The 20,597-nt window shown below is 38.7% G+C and overlaps 4 protein-coding genes across 10 annotated transcripts in view; 2 read left to right on the top strand and 2 right to left on the bottom strand.

Annotated features, from left to right (window-relative positions):
* Positions 1-3,988, bottom strand: part of LOC103035651 (homer scaffold protein 1) — a 263,702-nt gene extending 259,714 nt beyond the window's left edge. For 4 of the 6 annotated variants that reach the window (XR_007425052.1, XM_022676664.2, XM_022676665.2 and 1 more), the window contains exon 1: positions 3,039-3,988. Coding sequence is in view for 5 of the 6 variants with exons in the window: in XM_022676664.2 (XP_022532385.1) it covers positions 3,039-3,043 (5 nt within the window). In the remaining variant the exon portion in view is untranslated. The remainder of the gene's footprint in view (positions 1-3,038) is intronic. The other 2 variants (XM_022676666.2, XM_022676667.2) reach the window with 1 other exon arrangement.
* The window catches only part of sema4d (sema domain, immunoglobulin domain (Ig), transmembrane domain (TM) and short cytoplasmic domain, (semaphorin) 4D), a 266,298-nt gene that overhangs the window by 162,257 nt on the left and 83,444 nt on the right, over positions 1-20,597 (bottom strand). The window contains exons 18-20 of one of the 2 annotated variants that reach the window (XM_049466338.1): positions 19,536-19,748; positions 18,312-18,403; positions 17,024-17,630 (exon numbers count right to left, since the gene is read on the bottom strand). The exons of the other annotated variant lie outside the window; for it this stretch is intronic. Coding sequence (XP_049322295.1) covers positions 17,601-17,630; positions 18,312-18,403; positions 19,536-19,748 — 335 coding nt within the window. The 3' untranslated portion in view covers positions 17,024-17,600. Of the gene's footprint in view, positions 1-17,023; positions 17,631-18,311; positions 18,404-19,535; positions 19,749-20,597 lie in introns of those variants that run through there. 2 annotated transcript variants of the gene reach the window in all.
* si:ch1073-398f15.1 (cardiomyopathy-associated protein 5) lies at positions 6,500-11,857 on the top strand. The gene is made up of 2 exons (XM_007252778.4): positions 6,500-6,828; positions 8,445-11,857. The coding sequence occupies exons 1-2, from the start codon at positions 6,716-6,718 to the stop codon at positions 10,582-10,584; spliced, it is 2,253 nt and encodes a 750-aa protein (XP_007252840.3). The 5' UTR covers positions 6,500-6,715; the 3' UTR covers positions 10,585-11,857.
* zgc:86839 (CKS domain-containing protein) lies at positions 13,234-16,387 on the top strand. Its single transcript, XM_007252780.4, has 3 exons — positions 13,234-13,450; positions 14,118-14,245; positions 14,834-16,387. The coding sequence occupies exons 1-3, from the start codon at positions 13,392-13,394 to the stop codon at positions 14,872-14,874; spliced, it is 228 nt and encodes a 75-aa protein (XP_007252842.1). The 5' UTR covers positions 13,234-13,391; the 3' UTR covers positions 14,875-16,387.

Here is a 20,597-nt window from a genome sequence, read left to right as displayed (position 1 = left end):
CAGATAAGCAGGACAAATAAGGCTCAAACATTCCTCAGACGGTCACGGTTCCACAGCCAGGCCGTTCCCTCAGTCTGACACAAGCTCAGAAATAGTGCAGCTGTATTTATTCATCTGAATGCAAGGAAGCAAAGCAGCGGCGAAGGCCAAGTCAGGCAGAAACGCTGCCATGCCTTTTGTGTGCGTATCTATGTATATATGTGTGTGTGGAAATTATTTATTTTTCCTTGGAAAGGATTTATTTTTAACTGCCTTTACTCTAAAGGATATGAGAAAATATTGATATGTAGATATATTGTGATAATATGTCTTGCAAAGCTGTATCCAGTTTCAAAAATACAGCATGTAATATTAATGATTAGTTTACATGTAAAGACTGATGTCAGACAGAGATCAATTTAGTGTTGTATTTAAGCCCCGCCCACTAGTGTTGCACTCTGTCATTAGATCAAAGTCTGTAAAATATGTTTTGTAACTTACAAGTTCTCCTAAAATGTAGCTTAAACAAAATAAACTTCCTTGATTACAGTATCACAACATATTGTGCTGTGTTGATTCATAACCCTGTATCGTAATAGTAGAGACCACTTAAAAAATGAGTTTCTTTGATTTTACCAAATTAAAAACCTCTGGAATATAATCAAGAGGAAGATGGATGATTACAAACCATCAAACCACCAAACTGAACTGCTTGAATTTTTGCACCAGGAGTAAAGCAGCATAAAGTTATCCAAAAGCAGTGTGTAAGACTGGTGGAGGAGGAGAACATGATGCCAAGATGCATAAAAAAACTGTGATTAAAAACCAACCAGGGTTATTTCACCAAATATTGATTTCTGAACTCTTTAAACTTTATAAATATGAACTTGTTGTTTTCTTTGCATTATTTGAGGTCTGAAAGCTCTGCATCTTTTTTGTTATTTCAGTCATTTCTCATTTTCTGTAAATAAATGCTCTAAATGAGAATATTTTTATTTGGAATTTGGGAGAAATGTTGTCTGTAGTTTATAGAATAAAACAACAATGTTCATTTTACTCAAACATAAACCTATAAATAGCAAAATCAGAGAAACTGATTCAGAAATGTATGTTCGAGCTGTATTTTGCTTAGGGAGCAGGTGTTATGTAAAAATAAATGCTATGTCAACCATGTTTAGCAGGCTGTTGTTTTAGAGAGTACAGAGATGTCATTGGTCAGGAAGGCTAAAGCTAACTCTGAGTGCTAAAACAGACTAGCATTAGTGTCAGCATTAACACAGTGTGTTTCACACTATATCTATGTACATCACTTTGCCTGGAGGGTCTTTTTACAACCACTGTAAAAACATATGCTGGTGAGCTGGTACATTTCTCTATAATTTCTATAATGAATAGCTGTATAAAAACAGTGTGTTGTAGTTATGTACCCAATTTGTCTGTAACAGAGCAATTTCTCTAATAAATAAAGCTCAATTTTACACTGAACCCTCACTGTGTCATAATGATGGACCCTCAAACAGGATTTGCTGAGTGGGCAGGTGGACCTATAGAGCTGGAATTATTTAAAATAAAAATAAACAGCATGCTGTGACAACCTCTTTTAGTGCGCTATTTTAAAGAGTACAGAACTGCCTTTGGTTAGAAACACATGGGGGGCAAGGACAGCTCTCTGTGCTAAAAATATTAGCATTAGCTTCAGCAAAAACACTTTTGCATTTGACACTACTGTAAATATTTAAATAAAGTTGGTAGGAGTCCAAATCGGACTTGCTGAGTGAGCAGGTGGACCTATAGGCCAGGAATTACCGAAAAAATAAAATTAATAAAGTACATAACCCAGTGAAAACTTAACTATCTGAACCAAAGCAGACTGTTATTAGCTTTAGAACATACCGCCTATATATCTATATAAACACAGTGTGTTGTAGTTATGTACCCAATTTGCCTGTGTCCTGCTGCTGTTGGAGCCCCAAAGAGGACTTGCTGAGTGGGCAGGTGGGAAATAAGGCTGGAAATATTTAAAATAAAAATAAACAACATGCACTGACAACCCCTTTTTAGTAGGATATTTTAGAAAGTACCCAGTGTCCAGAGTCCAGCGCTAACTTAACTATCTGCACCAAAGACTAACATTAGCTTTTAGCTATATATCTATATAAACACAGCTATTTTGGTGGGTTTGTGGAGTGAATGAAGAACCACTTTCTCGATAATGAAGCACAATTTTACACTGAACCCTCACTGTGTCCTGCTGCTGTTGAACCCCCAAATAAAACGTGCTGAGTGCAAGGGGGCAGGTGGACCTATAGGGCTGGAATTAACTAAAATAAAAATAAACAACATGCAATGACAACCCCTTTTTTAGTTGGCTATTTTAGAAAGTACAGAACCCAGTGCTAACTTAACTATCTGCACCAAACCAGACTGGCATTAGCTTTAGCAAATATAGCCTATATATCTATATAAACACAGTGTGTTGTAGTTATGTTCCCCATTTTTTATGGTTAATGGTGTAAATTAAGTGGCTTGAGACCCTTTATCACCACGTTTTCTATAATAAAGCACAATTTAACACTGAACCCTCACTGTGTGCTAGTGCTGTTGGAGCCCCAAAGAGGACTTACTGAGTGAAAGTGGGCAGGTGTGCCTATAGGGCTGGAATTATCCAATAAATAAGAATAATAAAACATACAATGTCAACCTTATGAACACAGTGTGTTGTAGTTATGTACTGCATTTTGTCTGGGGGGTTTACAGAGTAAATAAAATAGCCTAAGACCCTTTACCACCACTTTCTCTATAATAAAGACCCCCAAAGAGGACTTGGCTGAGTGCAAGTGGGCAGGTGGACCTGTAGGCTTGGAAATATTCAAAATAAAAATAAACAACATGCTATGACAACCCCTTTTCAGTGGGCTATTTTAGTACAGAGCACAAATCCAGCTATAGCTGCACAGCTCTGGTCAGAAAGACACAGGGCTCAGGGTATTAGCTTTAGCAGAGGTTGCTTATAGTATAGAGCTCTATAAACACAGTTTTACAGTGTAGTGGTTACATACCCCATTTTGCCTGTGTGTGTAATCGAGCAGGGTGACTCTGTGGAAGCCTGGGGGTCTTCTCTGTCCCTCTGTACCCCTCCAAAACAAAACAGTGCTGGGGTTGGTTCTCTGCGCCTCCCTCCCTGCCTCTTCCTCTGCCTGTGCCTCTGCCTGTGCTTCAGCCCAGCATGGCTCGTGGTCCGGGGTTGTGTTGGAGGTCTGTGCGCTCAGGGTGAAGCCAAAGCAGCTCAGAGAGGCATGAGAGTTGCATTCTCTCCTTGTGGGAGAGCGCGAGGGCTGAAACAGCGGTGCTTTTGTGGTGCTACGCTTTTCCTGCTGCCGCTGCTTCTATTCAACCACCCCCTCCAGAAGCTGCTGGCACCACACCTCTCCCGTGCGGTCGCGAGCCGGGCTGCATGCACTTATTCCCGGGGAGGACGAGCAGGACGCAGCGCTGCGCTCATTCCACCATCATTTCAGCACTGCTGGGGGGGAGGAAAGCTGAGGAAAGGGCTCGAGCCCTCACCACCTCATCCGCATCATCCTCCTCACCCCCATCAGCTGGGAGATGGAGAACCACCGCCTTCTCCCTCTGTGGGAGGATGGAGGGATGAAGGGATTGATGGATGGAGGAATGGTGGAGGAAAAAGATGCTACCAATAAAAAAAAAACTCAACCCAAAAATCCTCAATTCCCAAAATCTCCAATTCCCAATCAAACCCGCACCAGCAGGCCGGGCTGGAGATGCTGCTGCTGATGCTGCTGATAAAGCTGATAAAGCCTCGTTCTCCCCAAAAAGATCAAAGCAAGGAAAGCATCAAACCAATCAAATCTCTCTCTCTCTATCTCTCTCTCTTTCTCCGGTCGCGCGCACAGGATGATGGAGAGAATGGATGGCGTCCTTCTTTCCCTACATCCAGCCAGTCCTCCCTCCGTCTCTGCTGCTGCTGCTGCTGCTGCTCATCCCCTCATCCCTCTCTCCTCCCATTCATCTCCTCTCGACGTCATCACGCCTCCTCCAAACCCCCTCCCCATCGCTCCCAGCCTTTGCGCACGACGTCACGCCGGTGCTTCAAAATTCTGACGTAATCTGCAAGGGGCGTGTATCGTCACTTCCGGTTGCATCGCTGATGTGGCAGCATCGAGCCAAATGGATGGAGCTCAAAATACTGTTCATTAAATATATAAAATATCTAAATTACAAATTTAAAATGTTTGAGGACACGTTTTCTTTTTGCCATTTAATAAGTGAAATAACTGGTCCAGTCAATGACTGGAAACTGTAGTCAATTCAGCATGCAAAAATGTAGTCAATTCAGTAAAAGTAAAAGTGCCAGGGCCTTAAAAACTTTTTTTTTTTAACTAAAAAAATAGAAATAGTTATTTTATTATAGTATATATGTATGTATACAAAAATAATTTATTTAAAATAAAAATTTTATTGTGTTTGAGTAAAATGAAAAAAATAAAATAACTAAAATAACAAAAAAGATTTTTTAAAAAAGTATTTATGACTTGAATGACTTGAATTCAATTGAAGGCCATTATTAAAGAACGTCCCAGTCAGAAGCAGTTCTGAGGTCAGAAACAGATGAAAGTTGTGAGATTTCCGTAAGATTTTTATTATTAGATTTGATGTAATTGAATTCTCCAATCTACCAAATGCCTTCATTCTAGTGGAGCTGTTAGATAACAATATTCTAATTCGAATTCACTGCATTAGCCATGCAGGCTCTGCATGTGCATTACCTACTGCATCATCTCATGGCTGATGAGGGCCATCTTGTGGACATTGATTGCAATGCCTTTAACAGAAACACCACAAAAGGAGATGCATTCAGACAGTTAAATCCATATATGCAATCAATCCCAAGGCCCAATTCCATTTTTATGTGTATCCCTATTATTGTGAAATCCTCCAAAAAAGAATTAAGACATTCCTTTAAGAACAAGTAGGTGACTGATGCCGGGCTGGTGTGATTGCAATGGTAGAGCACTAAAGTTTAGCATCCTGGGTGCAATTATTTCCCAAATTGGGTATAAAATGGTATAAAATTAGAAATCGATTAGATAAAAATGTAAAAACCCTAACCAGAGCTCTTTAAGGTGCACCTGCTATTCAATTCAGACCCAGCAGTGCACTCACACACACACACACACACACACACACACTCACAGCTTTTGCTGTCTCCTGTTTCTTGCTCATCTTCTGTTACACATGCACATAGTTGAGGTGACAGGCGTTAACAGGTGACGCCATGACCCACTAGCTGAGCTGAGGGGTCTCAGTTCAGTAGCTAATAGGAGCTCCAGAATCTGTAACAGGAAAAAGAGGGCACATGATAATGTGTTCGCCTTCTCACATAATCCGCAGTTACCGACTAATACTCTCACATCGAAGCCTGTCACCATAATTACGCTATCGATTTATCCTACAATTTATGGGCTTGACCTCAATAATAGACATTTCTGGGCTCAGAGACAATCTGGGATGGACCTACACATAGTAAAACTGTGTATTGTGGTCAGACCAATCATTTTTTCAGAACTTTTTTGAAAAGAAATGAACACCATGAGTTTCAGACCATAGAAAAAAAGGACCATCCAGACCGTTATCAGCAACATGTCCAATAGCCAGGAGTGATGAGGGGAAAGAGCGCCATCTACTGTGCCCACCCAGAGAGAGCAAGGACAATTGTACTCTCTCAGGGCTCTGGCAGCTCATGGCAAGCTGCGTTACCGGGATTCGAACCAGCGATCCCCCAATCAAAGTGGCAGCACTTTAGACTGCTGGACACTCAGCATGCAGGAATAGATGTATATTAATAAATAAAGTGAAGTTGAACCAACAAAACATGCATGAAATAAATGAAGAGAGCACTTCAGTTTCTGAATCAGTTTCTCTGATTTTGCTATTTATAGGTTTATGTTTGAGTAAAATTATAATTGTTGTTTTATTCTATAAACTACAGACAACATTTCTCCCAAATTACAAATAAGAATATTGTCATTTAGAACATTTATTTGCTTGGTTTGATGGCTTGTGATCATCAATCTTCCTCTTGATTATATTCCAGAGGTTTTCAATTTGGTAAAATCATGGAACATCTTTTTTTTATCATTTTTAAGTGGTCTCTTATTTTTTTTCCAGAGCTGTATATAGGGTTCATACCGTCTGCAATCAAATGAAAGTGTTCATTGCAGACCCAAACCCATATTTGTTTTTATTTCTGCTGTATTTATGTGTGTGTATATGAGGGTTAGGCCTCTGAACTCCAGAGTGATGTCCCAGAGCAGGCAGGTATTTTTAGCTTTGGCGAGCAGAAGAGAAATCTCTCCAGCATCTGTGTGTGAACTGCTATATTGATTTCTGGGAGTTGAGAGAACGTTGCTCTCTTCCAGATCTTTCAAGCTAATTAAAAACAAATATATATATATATATATTTAAATAAGTTATCATTGTGAGCAGACTGGTGTAATAGCACTGAGGTATCAGAGAGGTCTTATGAGAAATGATCTGTAGCTGCAGTTTTACAGACCAGCCGGGAGCTGGGAGCTGAGAGCATGTGGGATGCCTGTCTGGCTATTTCGAGATAATGCTGAGCAAGAGGAAGATCTCTCTTCTGTAATGGCATGAAGTGAGCATTCGCACGGCTCCCAGCTGCCCTCGACATTAATGCTAAAAAACAGCAGGAAACATGGATATAATGGAGAAAATGGATCTGGATAATCAGATGACTATACTGGAGGATGCAGTGATGGAGGAAGGAGCTCAGAATGTAGAGGATGAGGTTGAAGATTTGAGTAACAGGTGATTTACACTTTAATCAAGCTGATGTACAAATTTACAGTTTGGAATGCATAAAAATTTGCAAAAAAAGAGAGCATAATGGTTTATATATTGTTTTTATATATTTTGCAACAAATAATAATATAAAAATGCTTGCAGGGATCTATGCATAGTGTTCCATTATAAAAAATAATATCAGTTTTATTTATTTTTATTATTATTATAAATGTTTTAATACATTTTAATTCTTTATAATTGTTATGTTCTGATTGTTCTGAAAGTTTACTATAAATATAATAGAATATAAATTTCAATTATAATAATAAATATATAAAAAAATTTTTAATTAGCTTTATTTTTTAATTTTTTTTCCATTATTTAAATATTTACATATGTATTGCAAAAATGCCAAAAATAAAAATACATATCCTTTGCAAATAAAATTATAAAAAAATGTATTATCATTTATTTTTCTATATTTACACTTTCTTAATTAAGTTTTAAATAAAATAATATGACACAAATATAAATATAATTTTAATTTATTATGTCATATTATTTTATTTTAACTAATAATTATACTATTCAAATAACAAGCATTTTCATTGCTAAAACTGTCCTATTTTTTGTATAATGTATAAGTATAATGTCAAATTATTATATAAAATAATAAAAATAGTAAAAATATTACAAAACTTAAAAAAAACTTAAACATTCAGTTTATATAGAAAATAAACATTTTAATTATATATTTTAAAATAAAATATTTAATCTAAAACACATTTAAAAAATATTTTCTAAGTAAAAACTTTTTCATAATTATTATAATCTGTGTATTTGTATTGATTTTATATTAAGATGCCAAAGTGTAGTAAAAGGCCATGCTGCTAAACTGAGGACAGAGTTGTAAAGCTATATGATGCTTAGCAGCATATTTATCACTTTAATATCATCATAGTTGATAGATGGGACAAGCCAATCAAAACTGTAATAAGATGACTGTAGCTACTAATGTAATGTGCACAATATGAATGAATTAATTTATTTCAATAAACTTAAGATTATGTAGAATTTTTAAAGTGTTCAAAAAACTTTACACATCAGTTTTGATGGTTCAGATCAGGGTTTCACATCCCTGGTTGGGAAGCACCCCTGCCCTGCACATTTTAGTTAGTATGTACAGTATGTTTAGTTAGTATTGCTAATATGTTTACCACCATCATGTGCAATATGCTTAATGTGCAATATTTTATCTTTTTTTATTATAGTTTAAAATATTTATTTTATTTTTCTATTTTATATATTGCTTGTATATTCATGCTACTTCGTTTGCCCTGTCCTCTGTGCTGCTGTAACATTGCAAATTTATATTAAAATCTTTCCCATCTTATCTTATCTTATCTTATCTTATCTTATCTTATCTTATCTTATCTTAATAGAGTCCCTGCTTTTATCACACCCCCTACAACTCTAAAGTGCTTTTTAATGAGCTGATTATTGAATCCTGGGTTGAGAAACTCGGGTCAGATGACATAATTCTGTGTTTTACACCAATCAAGCACAAAATTATGACTATATATATATATATATATATATGTTCTACTTTGGTAACTCCAGCTTAATTTTTGTTCTTCCAGTTTGAGAGAGATCGTCCATGACGTGGCAGTGAAGCCCAAACTACACTGTCTGATGATGGACCCAGCCTTCTCCATGGTCACAGTGCAGAGCGAGGACAGCGGGATTGTCTGGGAGACGTCGTCCAGTCGCTGCTCCACCCCCTGGGCTTCAGACTTAAATTCTGCTGCTACAGAACCCTGCTATAGTCTGCTTCCAAAACCTCCTGCAGCTCCAGCAGGTCCAGAAGCAGCCGGTAAAATCATCTTTATAATGGATGAGGACCACTTGATCAGGAGGAAGAAGAGGAAGAGGAGTAAAGCTGAGAAGAAAGCGGAGACAATGGGAGAAGGACTGGGGGAACCTGAAAGGCCAGCCATGGTGGAGGTATCTCTTCCTAACATGAAAATGGAGGAAGAACCAGAGGTAGTTGAGCAGAAAGACCCAAAAGAGGAGGGCAACCAGCGACTCTTCCGCCTGGTCTCTGAGGGATCCGAGATTTTGAACATCATTGCGCCACCAAAGATATTCACCGTGGATGAGGAGGAAAGCAAAGGGCTGGAGGATAACCTGTCCTACCTGGAAGAAACTCCTGTCGTCAAAGCCCAAGACATCGTCGAAGAACCTGAGGAAACACCAAAAGAGGACATTCAAGCCATGCTCCAGGCAGTTCCCGAACCAGTCCTGGTTTCACCAATCAAGCCTCCGCGAAAAGGAGCCACTAGCGAAGACTACTTTGAGAAGTTCACACTGCTGGACCATCAGACACCAGCAGGAGGAGCTCCTACATTGGAGGCTTCCGATGAGCCTGAGGTCTCGACAGAGCAGGAAGCAGAAGATAAAGTAAGTAAAGACAAGACTCTCAATGCAAAACCAGAAGTGGAAATTGCAAGCGATTCAGCATCAGTCAGTGGCCTGGAGATTGCTAGTGAACATGTGGACGAGGTGTTTTATGGTGGTGGAAGCGATCCAGACAAACAAATCCTACCAAGGAATGGAGCAAACCGAGGAGATCTGCCCACGTCACCTTTGAAGGAAAGCGGATCCGCCTTGTTCGGTAGCCAGGAGACGATACTTACCCCAGTTTACCTCCCTGAGGGACCTGCAAAAATTATAGATCTGAACCTGCTGGAGGAGCCAAAAGCCTTGGCCTTCATGTACACAGATCTGTATGCGGATGCCATAGGAACCAGGATAAAGCAAGAGGACACGGAGAGCGTGACCTCGGAGAAGTCCTTTCACAGTCAGGAGTCCGACATAGAAGACAGAGGCTACCTGGAGAAGTTTGTACTCAAAGACGAAACTCCATTAGCAGGGGCAGTTCAATTGACCGGTGACCGTACGGTGGAGAGGGTGAAGATGTTTTCTGAGGACGCTTTTGGCATTGCACAGCATGAAAGGTACCAGTCTGGACCACAGGTTGAAGAGGAAATCACTGATTTCTTTAGGGACAGTGCAAGCTCATCCCCTTGTGAACATCTTCAGGTAGAAAAGCTAGAACCTGAGGAAACGATGGAAGTGAAAAAGACTCGGCGTGTGGCTTTTCAGGATGAATCCACAAAGAACGGCAAAAGGATGACACAGGCAGGAAATGACGTTTTCCTGCCGTCAGAAGATGATATAGAAATTGCAGAGGCTTTTTTACCACTTGACATAAGCACAGAGTCTTCCTCAGGGGACGCAAGCTGGGTAACTGTAGACAGAAAATCAGCAGCTGCTGAATTCGCTGCCCAAACTGTTTCGGGGAAGACAAAAAAGACAGAAAAGACAAAGAGACCTAAAGCACCCACTGGAACTCTCTCGATCAAATCGCCTCAAACAGTCAAACCCATAACACCACCCCACAAACCCTTCCTGGACCTGACTCCTCTACTTCCGGCAGAGGTCGAGGAGGAGGCTGAGGGACATGGAGAGATGAAAGTGAAGCAAGAACAGAAATCTGGTGCCAGTGACGTTTGCTCATCCACACCTAAGGCAGCAGAACCTACAGGAGAAGCTGGGCTGGACTATGAGCTCATCACCAAGCAGGAGGCCAGTGAATACGCCACGCCTCAGAAGGACTCAGAAGGATTCACTATGGTGGAATATCCACCAAGTCAGACAGACAACCAGTATGATGCAGTCGAGGCAGATTACGAGATTGTAGATGCTCCAATCTCCTAATTTAAACCTAGACTAGATTAGTCTCCAAGTTTACGAAATGGGCTCTTCTGACGTGCACTTGCATTACATTTCACAGTAATGACAACCCTAATGTTGTATATGACCTAAAGTAAATTGACACCCAAAGCAAACCCAAAGTTCACACCCTGGGTAATTCCTCTTGCTATCAGCAGCCAGAGCCCGAGAGAGGACAATTGACCATGCTCTTCCCCTGAGAGCATGCTGACACAGGCTTCTATTAGCTGATGTATCAGAGCTGGTGATCTGGCGCTTTCCTCCGAATACAATTCAAGCTGTCTATTGATGCTGCTCAAAAGTTAAATCCCCCAAGTTAAGACCTATACTGGGTTCTCTTTCTTCCTGAAGACAAATTTGACCCTCGGTTGCTGAGTATAATACAGCAATTGATCTGTGATGTATGTACCAACACCCCAAGTGCTGAGTTTAATACAGCAATTGGCCAGTGCTGCATGTCCCATTAACCAATTTGTTGAGTATAATACAGCAATTGGCCTGTGCAGTAGTTGCTATCACCCTGGTTGCCAAGTATAATACAGAAATTTGCCTGTACTGCATTTGCTGAAACTGCAGTTACTGCTATAATATGGGATTTACTCATTAACGCTTTTACCAACATTTCGGTTGCCTAGTTTAAACTACATTTGGCCCAATACTGTCTCAGCGGATGTTTTGATTAATTTATCACCTATTTAATGCCACACCTACCAATAATCACCAAAAAAAATGGCCAATATTGGAAACTGGATTAAAGGTCTTGATCTCAGGCCCTTTGTTATATGGGATTACTCAAAAAAAAGTTTTAAAAGTATACAGTATTCCAACCATTACTTCACATGTTCTTCACAAATCTATATTCAGAAATCTATATTATGTATAATCTATTATTCCCTGGTTGTTACATGAATTCCCACAGTGGTGTTTCATCCATTGGTCTGGCATCAGCTTTTAGATGATTTTTGTAAATATGTCATCGAAATGAGATATCATTTCATCTAGCCGTACTAGAACACCTCAAACCTACTCCGGTTAAAACAAACAGATAAATGAAAAAAGTGTATAATGATTAAAAAAAAGACTGTGTGGGTCTTGTATATAGACTTAGGAATCACCTTTGGCTGAAACAGAAGAGTTATAATGTATATAACTTTCCTGAAATATCAATAACACTAAAGTTGTAATATGTAAATGTAAACGTGCTAATTTATGAGGACAGAATATCTGTTTATACATCAATAAACTGTACATAACCTGGCTTGAAACGTGTTGTATGTGTTAAAACTGGTGGAATAAATACAACTAGATAGATTTCAAATGGATTTAAAAAGCGTAACAGTTACTTTTTTCCAGTAATTTAGTTTAAAAAAGTGAAACTTATATATTATATAGATGTATTAAACACGGAGAGATCTATTTTAAGCGTTTATTTATTTTATTGTTGATGATTATGGATTACAGCCAATGAAAACAATGGAAAACAGTCTCCAACCCATCACTGATTGGTGGAAACTTCACACTAGACCTCGAGCAGTTTGGACTGTGTGTCTCTCCACTCTTCCTCCAGACTCTGCTCCCTTAATTTCCTTTAAATGAAATGTAAAATTTACTGATGATCAGTGATGGTTTGGAGAGTCATGTCTGTCATCTGCTGGTGTTGATCCACTGTGTTTTATTATCAAGTCTAAAGTCAGTGCAGTTTTGTTTTCCCACAAAATCTTACAGCACTTCATATCTTACAGCTTCCCTCTGCTGATCTTGTATAGAGATGCGGATTTCATTTTCCAGCAGGACTTGGCACACTGCCCACACTGCCAAAAGTACTAAATAGTCTTATTATATAATATTCTAATTTTCTGAGACACTGATTTTAGGGTTTTCATTGGCTGTAAGCCATAATCATCAACAATAAAAGAAATAAACGCTTAAAATAGATCACTCTGTATGTAATACATCTATATAATATATTGGTATTGAAATTCTGGTACATTTTTGGGTTTTCATTGGCTGAAAGCCATAATCATCAACATAACATCTATATAATATATGAGTTTTACATTTTAAACTGAATTAATAAAATAAAGTAACTTTTAAAAAATTATTTTCTAATTTTTTGAGATGCAGTAGTATAGGTTACCATTCCGATACCCTATTGATTTATACGATCCTTCACACCGGCACACATCACACCACAACAAACTGATTAATGATAACAAACCTTTACATTTACATTTTTATTTACAGCTTTATTTGCATTTAAATATCCACTATTAACACTTGTGTTTTAAGAAGAACAAGCGATTAATTGCATTTTATCACAGAATATTTTCATGATTAATCAGATTAAATTTTTTAATCGATTGACGCCACTATTAGCTTAAAAAAACTCTGATTTTGCTCAAAAGCTTTAAATAAATCCATTAATTTTAGACTCCCTCGGTAGCGCCCTCTAGTGTTTGAGTAACTCAGAGCTCAGTATGGAGTGTGCAGTTTCCGCTCCACACGCTCTCTGATCGGAAGTCGAACACGTTTCTGTGTCGTCTGAGCATCCACCAATGACAGTGGAGGTTTACAGTCACGTGACTCCGCCTCGTCCAATCAGAGAGGCGGAATTTCATTTCAATCCGGCGTTTGAAAAAAGTCATTGAATTCCTTTGGAGAGGAAACAGGAGCTGCAGTTCTGATCAGCACGCGATTATTCGCTTCAAATACAGCGGAATCGAGTTTAATCCGGATTAATTTGGAGTTATTCGGAGTGTTTTAGTGTTTTTTTCTCAGCGCTTTGTTTCGGAATGTCACACAAACAGATCTACTACTCCGATAAATACAACGACGACCTCTACGAGTACAGGTGAGCGAGCGGACAGGTACAGCGGGATTTATTAAATTAAATCCAAAATTAGGATTAAATTACTGTTAAACATTAATAATAATAATCAGTCAATAGAGTAAAGAGGCTGTTCACGCTGCTGGCCGGGTTTCTCAGGCCTTTTCCTGTGTGGGAGCTGCTGCTAAAAGTCAGCAAACTCTTTTAGTTTCATTTAAAAACAAAAATAAAGTAATAAAAGTTAAATCTCTAAAGACAACTGGGTTTTCTAAAGAGATTTCAGACTCTGCATTAACTCTGTGTGTTTTACTGGGTCAGTATGAGTATAACGTGATTTTTATGTGTGCTGTGTAGTTGTTTAAATTCTATACAAACTCTGTAAAAAGTAAAAAATAACATTTACATGCCTTGCCAAAGGACTCACGAAGGATACACTACACAACTCTTAAAATACTTAAAAGTCGACTAAAAGTCGACTAAAGTCTGACAATCTCTCATATCTTAAGACAAGTCACAGACTTTTTAGTCACAGACTTGGCAGCCAATCACACACAGCCTACTCTTAACCAGAAACAACCGTCCACCTAGAAAACTGTATCCAGCACTAAGGAGCTAATCTATATTTGGATACACAGTAATACACACACACACAGCAGTGCCAATAAACTTTGTGATTCTGTTTTCTCACCAGACATGTGGTTTTACCTCGAGAACTCGCCAAACAGGTGCCCAAGTCTCACCTGATGTCGGAGGACGAGTGGAGGAGGCTGGGAGTGCAGCAGTCTCTGGGATGGGTGCATTATATGATTCATGAACCTGGTCAGTATTTCTAAGTTAAGGTGACCTTTTACCCCTTTTTAACACGTTTTATTTTAAGAGAATTCTGCTGAAGTAGTGAAAACAAACATTTCATATCCTTCAATAAACAAAGCACTTGAATCTTGAGCTCGACAGCATGACTATTTTACGGTATTGTTAAAAATAATGGCATATACATTAGGACTGCATCTAATGTCTATTTTGGATTATTTTTCTGATTATTCGATTAATCGACGATTATGTCTGCCATGTCCTTCATCTCTGCTTGCTTGCTTCTTCACTTTAAATTGATAGAAACAGCTGAACAAGGGATTTAAAAGCCCTTCAAATGTCCAGAACATTGACCTTTAAATATGGAAAGTGCTGATATTTAGTGAGGAAATGTGTAATATTTTGTATTTGGGCACTTTTTACTGTCCCCTGTACTTTGTGTAGTGCTGCAAATTAACAATTTGTCAACAATGAACATTTGGAATCATCATTTTTATTTTTATTTTTTTTTTATATAATCGTCACTGTCGATTATATCGACTAATCGATGCAGCCCTAAAATGCATTTCTCATTTTTTTTCTTTCTTTGTCTTCCAGAGCCTCACATCCTGTTGTTTAGAAGACCTCTTCCAAAATAACGATGGTGACTGTGGCCCTCAGATCTTCTGGAACCTTCCTGTGGATTATTCTGGTATTCAGTGAATACTTGCAACCTTTACTGAAGTTTACTGACTTCCTGTAGACGAGCTGGATTTTTCTCAGCGACTTCGCTCAGTTAGGAAATGAAGAGGATGTGTGTCTGAAAGAAACGGTGTGAATCTGAAAGAGGGCTTTTAAACATGTGAATCACGTCTGCTGTGCCTGTCTAACTGAACATCACTACAAACCATCGAGAGTTCTGCTGCATTTTGAGCACCGATGCCTTAAAAAAAAAAAAACAGTGTTTATTTTTGTTGTTCTTTGGGTAAAAGAAGGTTAATTGATCACTTGTATCTGTTTAAAGCACTGAAACGTCTGTACGGGGAGCACTCGGGCCAAATTACTGACACTTTCAGGAAAAGGGGACCAAAGAAAGCTTGTACTGTAGAGAAACATTGGTTACATTCAGTTTAAGAGATGCTTTAAAACTGATTTAAGTAAGGTTTGATTATTAAAGCTGGGGTTAAATCAGGTGTAATCAAGCAGAAACATCAATTATGTGGATTTATCCAGTGAACTGGATTAACCAGAGCTGAATTTAGACACCTGTAGATCAGAATGTATAGGTTGTGTTCACACTGAGAGCTCAAATCTGATTTATTTTATATCCAGATTGATTGTTGAGAGTCTGGACAGCCAGAAACAACATTTTAAATGTGATTTACGATCATATGTTTACAAATTGGGTTGGGATTTGCAGTCTGAACATAGTCTAAGAGGTCATGGGTGGTTTTCTGGACAGGAATTAAGCCTAGTAAACTATATTTTCAGTGGAAAATCTCCATTTAAAATGCTGTGTAGGCTTAAAACTAGTGTTGTAGCTCGGGGGTAGATTGTAGACCTGCATAATAAGTGTTTTTACACCTGATTTAACTTCTTAGCTAATTATTAAGCCCTTTTGATATCAGATCCAGTGAACTGGATTAATTAATGCAGTTTAATGCAGCAGGGTGTAACTGTAATCTGGAATCCTAAACTACTATTCAAGGATGTGTATTTTGTGGTTTAGACAAATGTAAAAGTATGTTTTGGAGAATCAGGTTTGGACTATTTGAGCTTGTGAACATAAAGATAATTCTATATGATTAAAAGAAAAATAAGGATTATGATTGTGATGTTGATATGGGGTGAATTAAGGGTGACTGTGAGTCTATACAAGGTTTAATTTCATGTGTCAGTATGAGGGAAAAGCGTCTTCACTATTACAGAAAATAATCATTTTATATGGTGTTTTTTGTTCCATTAATGGCAGTAAACTAAAACACTGATCCATTCACCCTGAATTCACCCCAGAATGCAGTACAGAATAGTGTTTATTTTAAAATCAAGGAACTATTTGCGTTTTCTTTTTGTGACCAAATAATAAAAAAACAACAAAAGACCAAAAAATTTTCACATTATCATTCCAGTTTATCTTGTACAGTTTAATAAAAACACCTTTTTCATATTGAATGTTTTGTGTGTGATAAATCCTTTAAGGCAATAGAGGGCGCTGTCGTGCTAGTAATAGTTATAATGCAGAGCAGAGACCCTATTATTGAAAAGTTGCTTTATTTCAGTAATTCAGTTGAAAATGTGAAACTCATATATTATATAGATGTATTAAACACAGTGATCTATTTTAAGCATTTATAAAAACCCAAAAATCAGTGTTTTAGAAAATTAGAATATTATATAATAAGACTAATTGGTACTTTTAGCAGTGTGCCAAGTCCTGCTGGAAAATGAAATCTGCATCATTATAAAAGTTGTCAGCAGCAGAGGGAAGCTGTAAGATATGAAGTGCTGTAAGATTTTGTGGGAAAACAAAACTGCACTGACTTTAGACTTGATAATAAAACACAGTGGATCAACACCAGCAGATGACAGACATGACTCTCCAAACCATCACTGATCATCAGTACATTTTACATTTCATTTGTAAATGAAGGGAGCAGAGTCTGGAGGAAGAGTGGAGAGACACACAGTCCAAACTGCTCGAGGTCTAGTGTGAAGTTTCCACCAATCAGTGATGGTTTGGAGAGACATGTCTGATATCTGCTGGTGTTGATGTAGTATATGGAGCTGATTGACTCAGGACACACCCAATAAACGTCAAATCTTTATTGCAAAAACACAAAACTGCAGGATTTAGTAAAAATCCTCACAATTCAACACACTGGCTCGTCTGAACGAAGCAGAAATGGGTAAGAGCTCTAAAAGCACACAGATTATTACAGATTATATCTCTATAATGAGCTTGAGTTCTTGCTCTGATAACTGAAGCTGAGCTTGACCCTCACTGTGGAAGATCTCACAGATCTGCAGATCATCCCCTTCCATCCTGAACTGAGTCCTGCTCCTCGTCCTCCTTCAGTTTTAAAAGTCTTTTTCTTTCTGAAAACCAAGTTCTCCCTCAAAAAACTGGAGATCCGTCCCAGAGTCATCCTACAGAGAGAACGAGGGTGGAGGTGTCTTCCTCAGGTGTGTAGAACCTCAACCAGGTGAGGATAGGTGTCTGTGTGTGTGTGTGTGTATGTGGTCTCAACCAGGTGAGGGTGTGTGTGAGGTGTGTGAGGGTGTGAGCCGCTCTCAGGCTGTGATCAGGCCCAGACTTCACTCAGACTCACTGGATCAGTGGAACTGGGTGGCGATTTAGAAACTGGTGAGGAGCCGTAGAGCTCACTCAGAGAACCCCCTGCCCATCACAGCTCTCCTGTACAGAGAAACAGATATATATATATATATATATATAATTATAATTATAATATAATAGTTATCCAAAAGCAGTGTGTAAGACTGGTGGAGGAGAACATGATGCCAAAATGCATGAAATTAAAACTGTGATTAAAAACCAGGGTTATTCCACCAAATATTGATGATTTCTGAACTCTTAAAACTTTATGAATATGAACTTGTTTTCTTTGCATTATTTGAGGTCTGAAAGCTCTGCATCTTTTTTTTTTGTTATTTCAGACATTTCTCATTTTCTGTAAATAAATGCTCTAAATGAGAATATTTTTATTTGGAATTTGGGAGAAATGTTGTCTGTAGTTTATAGAATAAAACAACAATGTTCATTTTACTCAAACATAAACCTATAAATAGCAAAATCAGATAAACTGATTCAGAAACTTGTTGTCACGGTATGTTAGGATAGCATGCGAGTCAGAAGCCATGAGTGCTTCCTCTCTGCCTTCTGCTTCTGCACATTCAACACACACCACACACACGCATACATGCACATACACACGCACCACACACACACACACGCTCAGTACCAAACCAAAGGAAACCACAGAACAATGGCACCATTTAGACACACAAGAGTATAGAAAAGATTTCACCCTCAGCTGAGTGAGTGTGTGTGTGTGTGTGTGTGTGTGTGTGTACCTACCCAGGCCTTCTTCCAGTTCTGAAGCTGGTGCTCATGTTCTGCCAGAGCTTCTCTCCACTGGTTTAACTCTTTAGAGACACTATTGGCTTCATCTGCAAACAGTAAAAACAATCAAAAAATGACCGGAACAGTAATTTTATACTCGACTGGTCAAAAGTTTTAGAACACCCCCAATGTTTGTAGAAGTCCACTTTCTTTCTTATTGACACTCCACCTGTCAAACCCGCGTCCTTTAATTTTTTTTTCTGCATTTTATATTATTATTATTATTATTATTATTATCACCACTATAGTGACACTGAATGAGGTGATAGTATGTGTTGTGCTGACTGTACGAGTGGATCCTATACAGCAGTGCTGCTGGAGTTTTTAAACACCTCAGCATCAGTGCTGGACAGAGAACAGTCCACCAACAGCATTCTGTGGTCAGCATCCCATAACAACCAATGAAGGATTGATGATGGGCAACACTTTAAACTGTGCAGCAACAGATTCAGATCTTCTGTCTCTGACATTAATTTATCTACAAGGTGTTTCAGTTTGAGACAGGAGTGTGTAATAGAGAACGGAGGACAGTGAACGATGATGATTAAACAGTGTTTAAAATCTCCAGCAGAAATGTTTTTTCAAACCTTATTATTAGTCATTTTCACCACAATTAAAAAAAGGTAATATTTTATTGACACAAGTCTGTCAGACGGTTTTAAGCAGCACTGGGTAAATCAGCTCTGTGATTACAGATCTGTCGTACAGAAGTGTCTCAGAAAATTAGAATATTATACTAAACCAATTGGTACTTTTTAGCAGTGTGGGCAGTGTGCCAAGTCCTGCTGGAAAATGAAATCAGCATCTCCATAAAAGTTGTTTTCAGCAGAGGGAAGCTGTAAGATATGAAGTGCTGTAAGATTTTGTGGGAAAACAAAACTGCACTGACTTTAGACTTGATAATAAATCACAGTGGATCAACACCAGCAGATGACAGACATGTCTCTCCAAACCATCACTGATCATCAGTACATTTTACATTTCATTTAAAGGAAATCAAGGGATCAGAGTCTGGAGGAAGAGTGGAGAGACACACAGTCCAAACTGCTCGAGGTCTAGTGTGAAGTTTCCACCAATCAGTGATGGTTTGGATAAAGAGACATGTCATCCATGAGTATAACTGAGCGTGAGTTCCAACACACACCAGCAGTCTTCTGAAAGCCAGACTGGGATCATTACCTCCACTGCTGAGCCGAAGGTCAGTCTCTGAAGTGTCGTTTCCTGATCTGGAGATGGCGATACACTGGTATTGGGTGTCTTTACTCAGAGGCTCCTCCCTCACCCAGCTGCTCACCAGCACAGACTCATGGGTAAAGGTGTGTCTGTACTCGTTAATGGCAGTATGGAGTCTCCGCCCATTCGCATACCAATGAATGCTAACATCACTGGGACCTGAAGGACAAATGGTACTTATACAAAAACCCAACACACACCAAGCTCACACCCCAACCCAACACACCCCAACTCAACACACACCAAGCTCACACCCCGTTCAGCCCAAAGCCATGCCGGAACCAATCACTGCAAACCTGAAGACCATATTAATGAATTTTATTAATAATACAAATTGGGAAATTGCTGAGAAGAAGGATGTGCTCAACAGCTGATCTGTTCAAGCCAAGGCTGTCAATCACTTCATGTAAAATTGTAGCTCCGCCTTCTATCGCAGAATTAAACTGTGCTAAACAGCAATGCTTCACGTTAAGTTTCACTTTAATCCCAGCCTGAATCTCAAGAGCTATAATGGAGTTCAGGCTGCAGCTGGACACGTAATTCAGCCACGGTCGGGTTTTTTTTTTTGTTTTTTTTTTTTACTGCAGTGCTGCAGCTATGCATCATGATCTGTAGCCACATTTAGCCAATTTATTAGGAACACCCTGCCACTGCTACACAAACTGTTTTATCATTTTTTCACCACTAAAGCCTTCATTCACTCCTGTGGTCCATTTTCCTCTTTACTCAGTAATTTTTCTTCTTCTTCTTGGTGTAAAAATCATGTTTACCTGCTGTGTGAATGTAGCCTTATTCTTGGTATTAAACACTGTAGATGAAGAGATATTTTAAAAAAGAGAAATAAGATGAAAAATGGGTGGAGCTGTTTTGTCATTAAAACTAATGAGGATGGGCGGAGTTATCACTGGGACCTTACACCGCAACCAGCCAGCAGAGGCACTAGACCTGTAGTAGCTTCACTTTCGAGAGAGGCTGCTTTACATTTAAGGTGGAATGGAGAGTTAGCAT

The sequence above is a fragment of the Astyanax mexicanus genome, chromosome 17, assembly GCF_023375975.1.
Source record: "Astyanax mexicanus isolate ESR-SI-001 chromosome 17, AstMex3_surface, whole genome shotgun sequence".
Classification (NCBI taxonomy): domain Eukaryota; kingdom Metazoa; phylum Chordata; class Actinopteri; order Characiformes; family Acestrorhamphidae; genus Astyanax; species Astyanax mexicanus.
This window is presented reverse-complemented; position numbering and strand designations above follow the sequence as displayed.

What these genes read in the sequence shown, in the direction of transcription:
- si:ch1073-398f15.1 (XM_007252778.4), top strand. Translation starts at nt 6,716, where the DNA reads ATGGATATAATGGAGAAAATGGATCTGGATAATCAGATGACTATACTG. An exon ending in GTTGAAGATTTGAGTAACAG is followed by an intron (nt 6,829 to 8,444) that starts GTGATTTACACT and finishes TTGTTCTTCCAG; the next exon opens with TTTGAGAGAGATCGTCCATG.
- zgc:86839 (XM_007252780.4), top strand. Translation starts at nt 13,392, where the DNA reads ATGTCACACAAACAGATCTACTACTCCGATAAATACAACGACGACCTC. An exon ending in GACGACCTCTACGAGTACAG is followed by an intron (nt 13,451 to 14,117) that starts GTGAGCGAGCGG and finishes TTTTCTCACCAG; the next exon opens with ACATGTGGTTTTACCTCGAG. An exon ending in TTATATGATTCATGAACCTG is followed by an intron (nt 14,246 to 14,833) that starts GTCAGTATTTCT and finishes TTTGTCTTCCAG; the next exon opens with AGCCTCACATCCTGTTGTTT.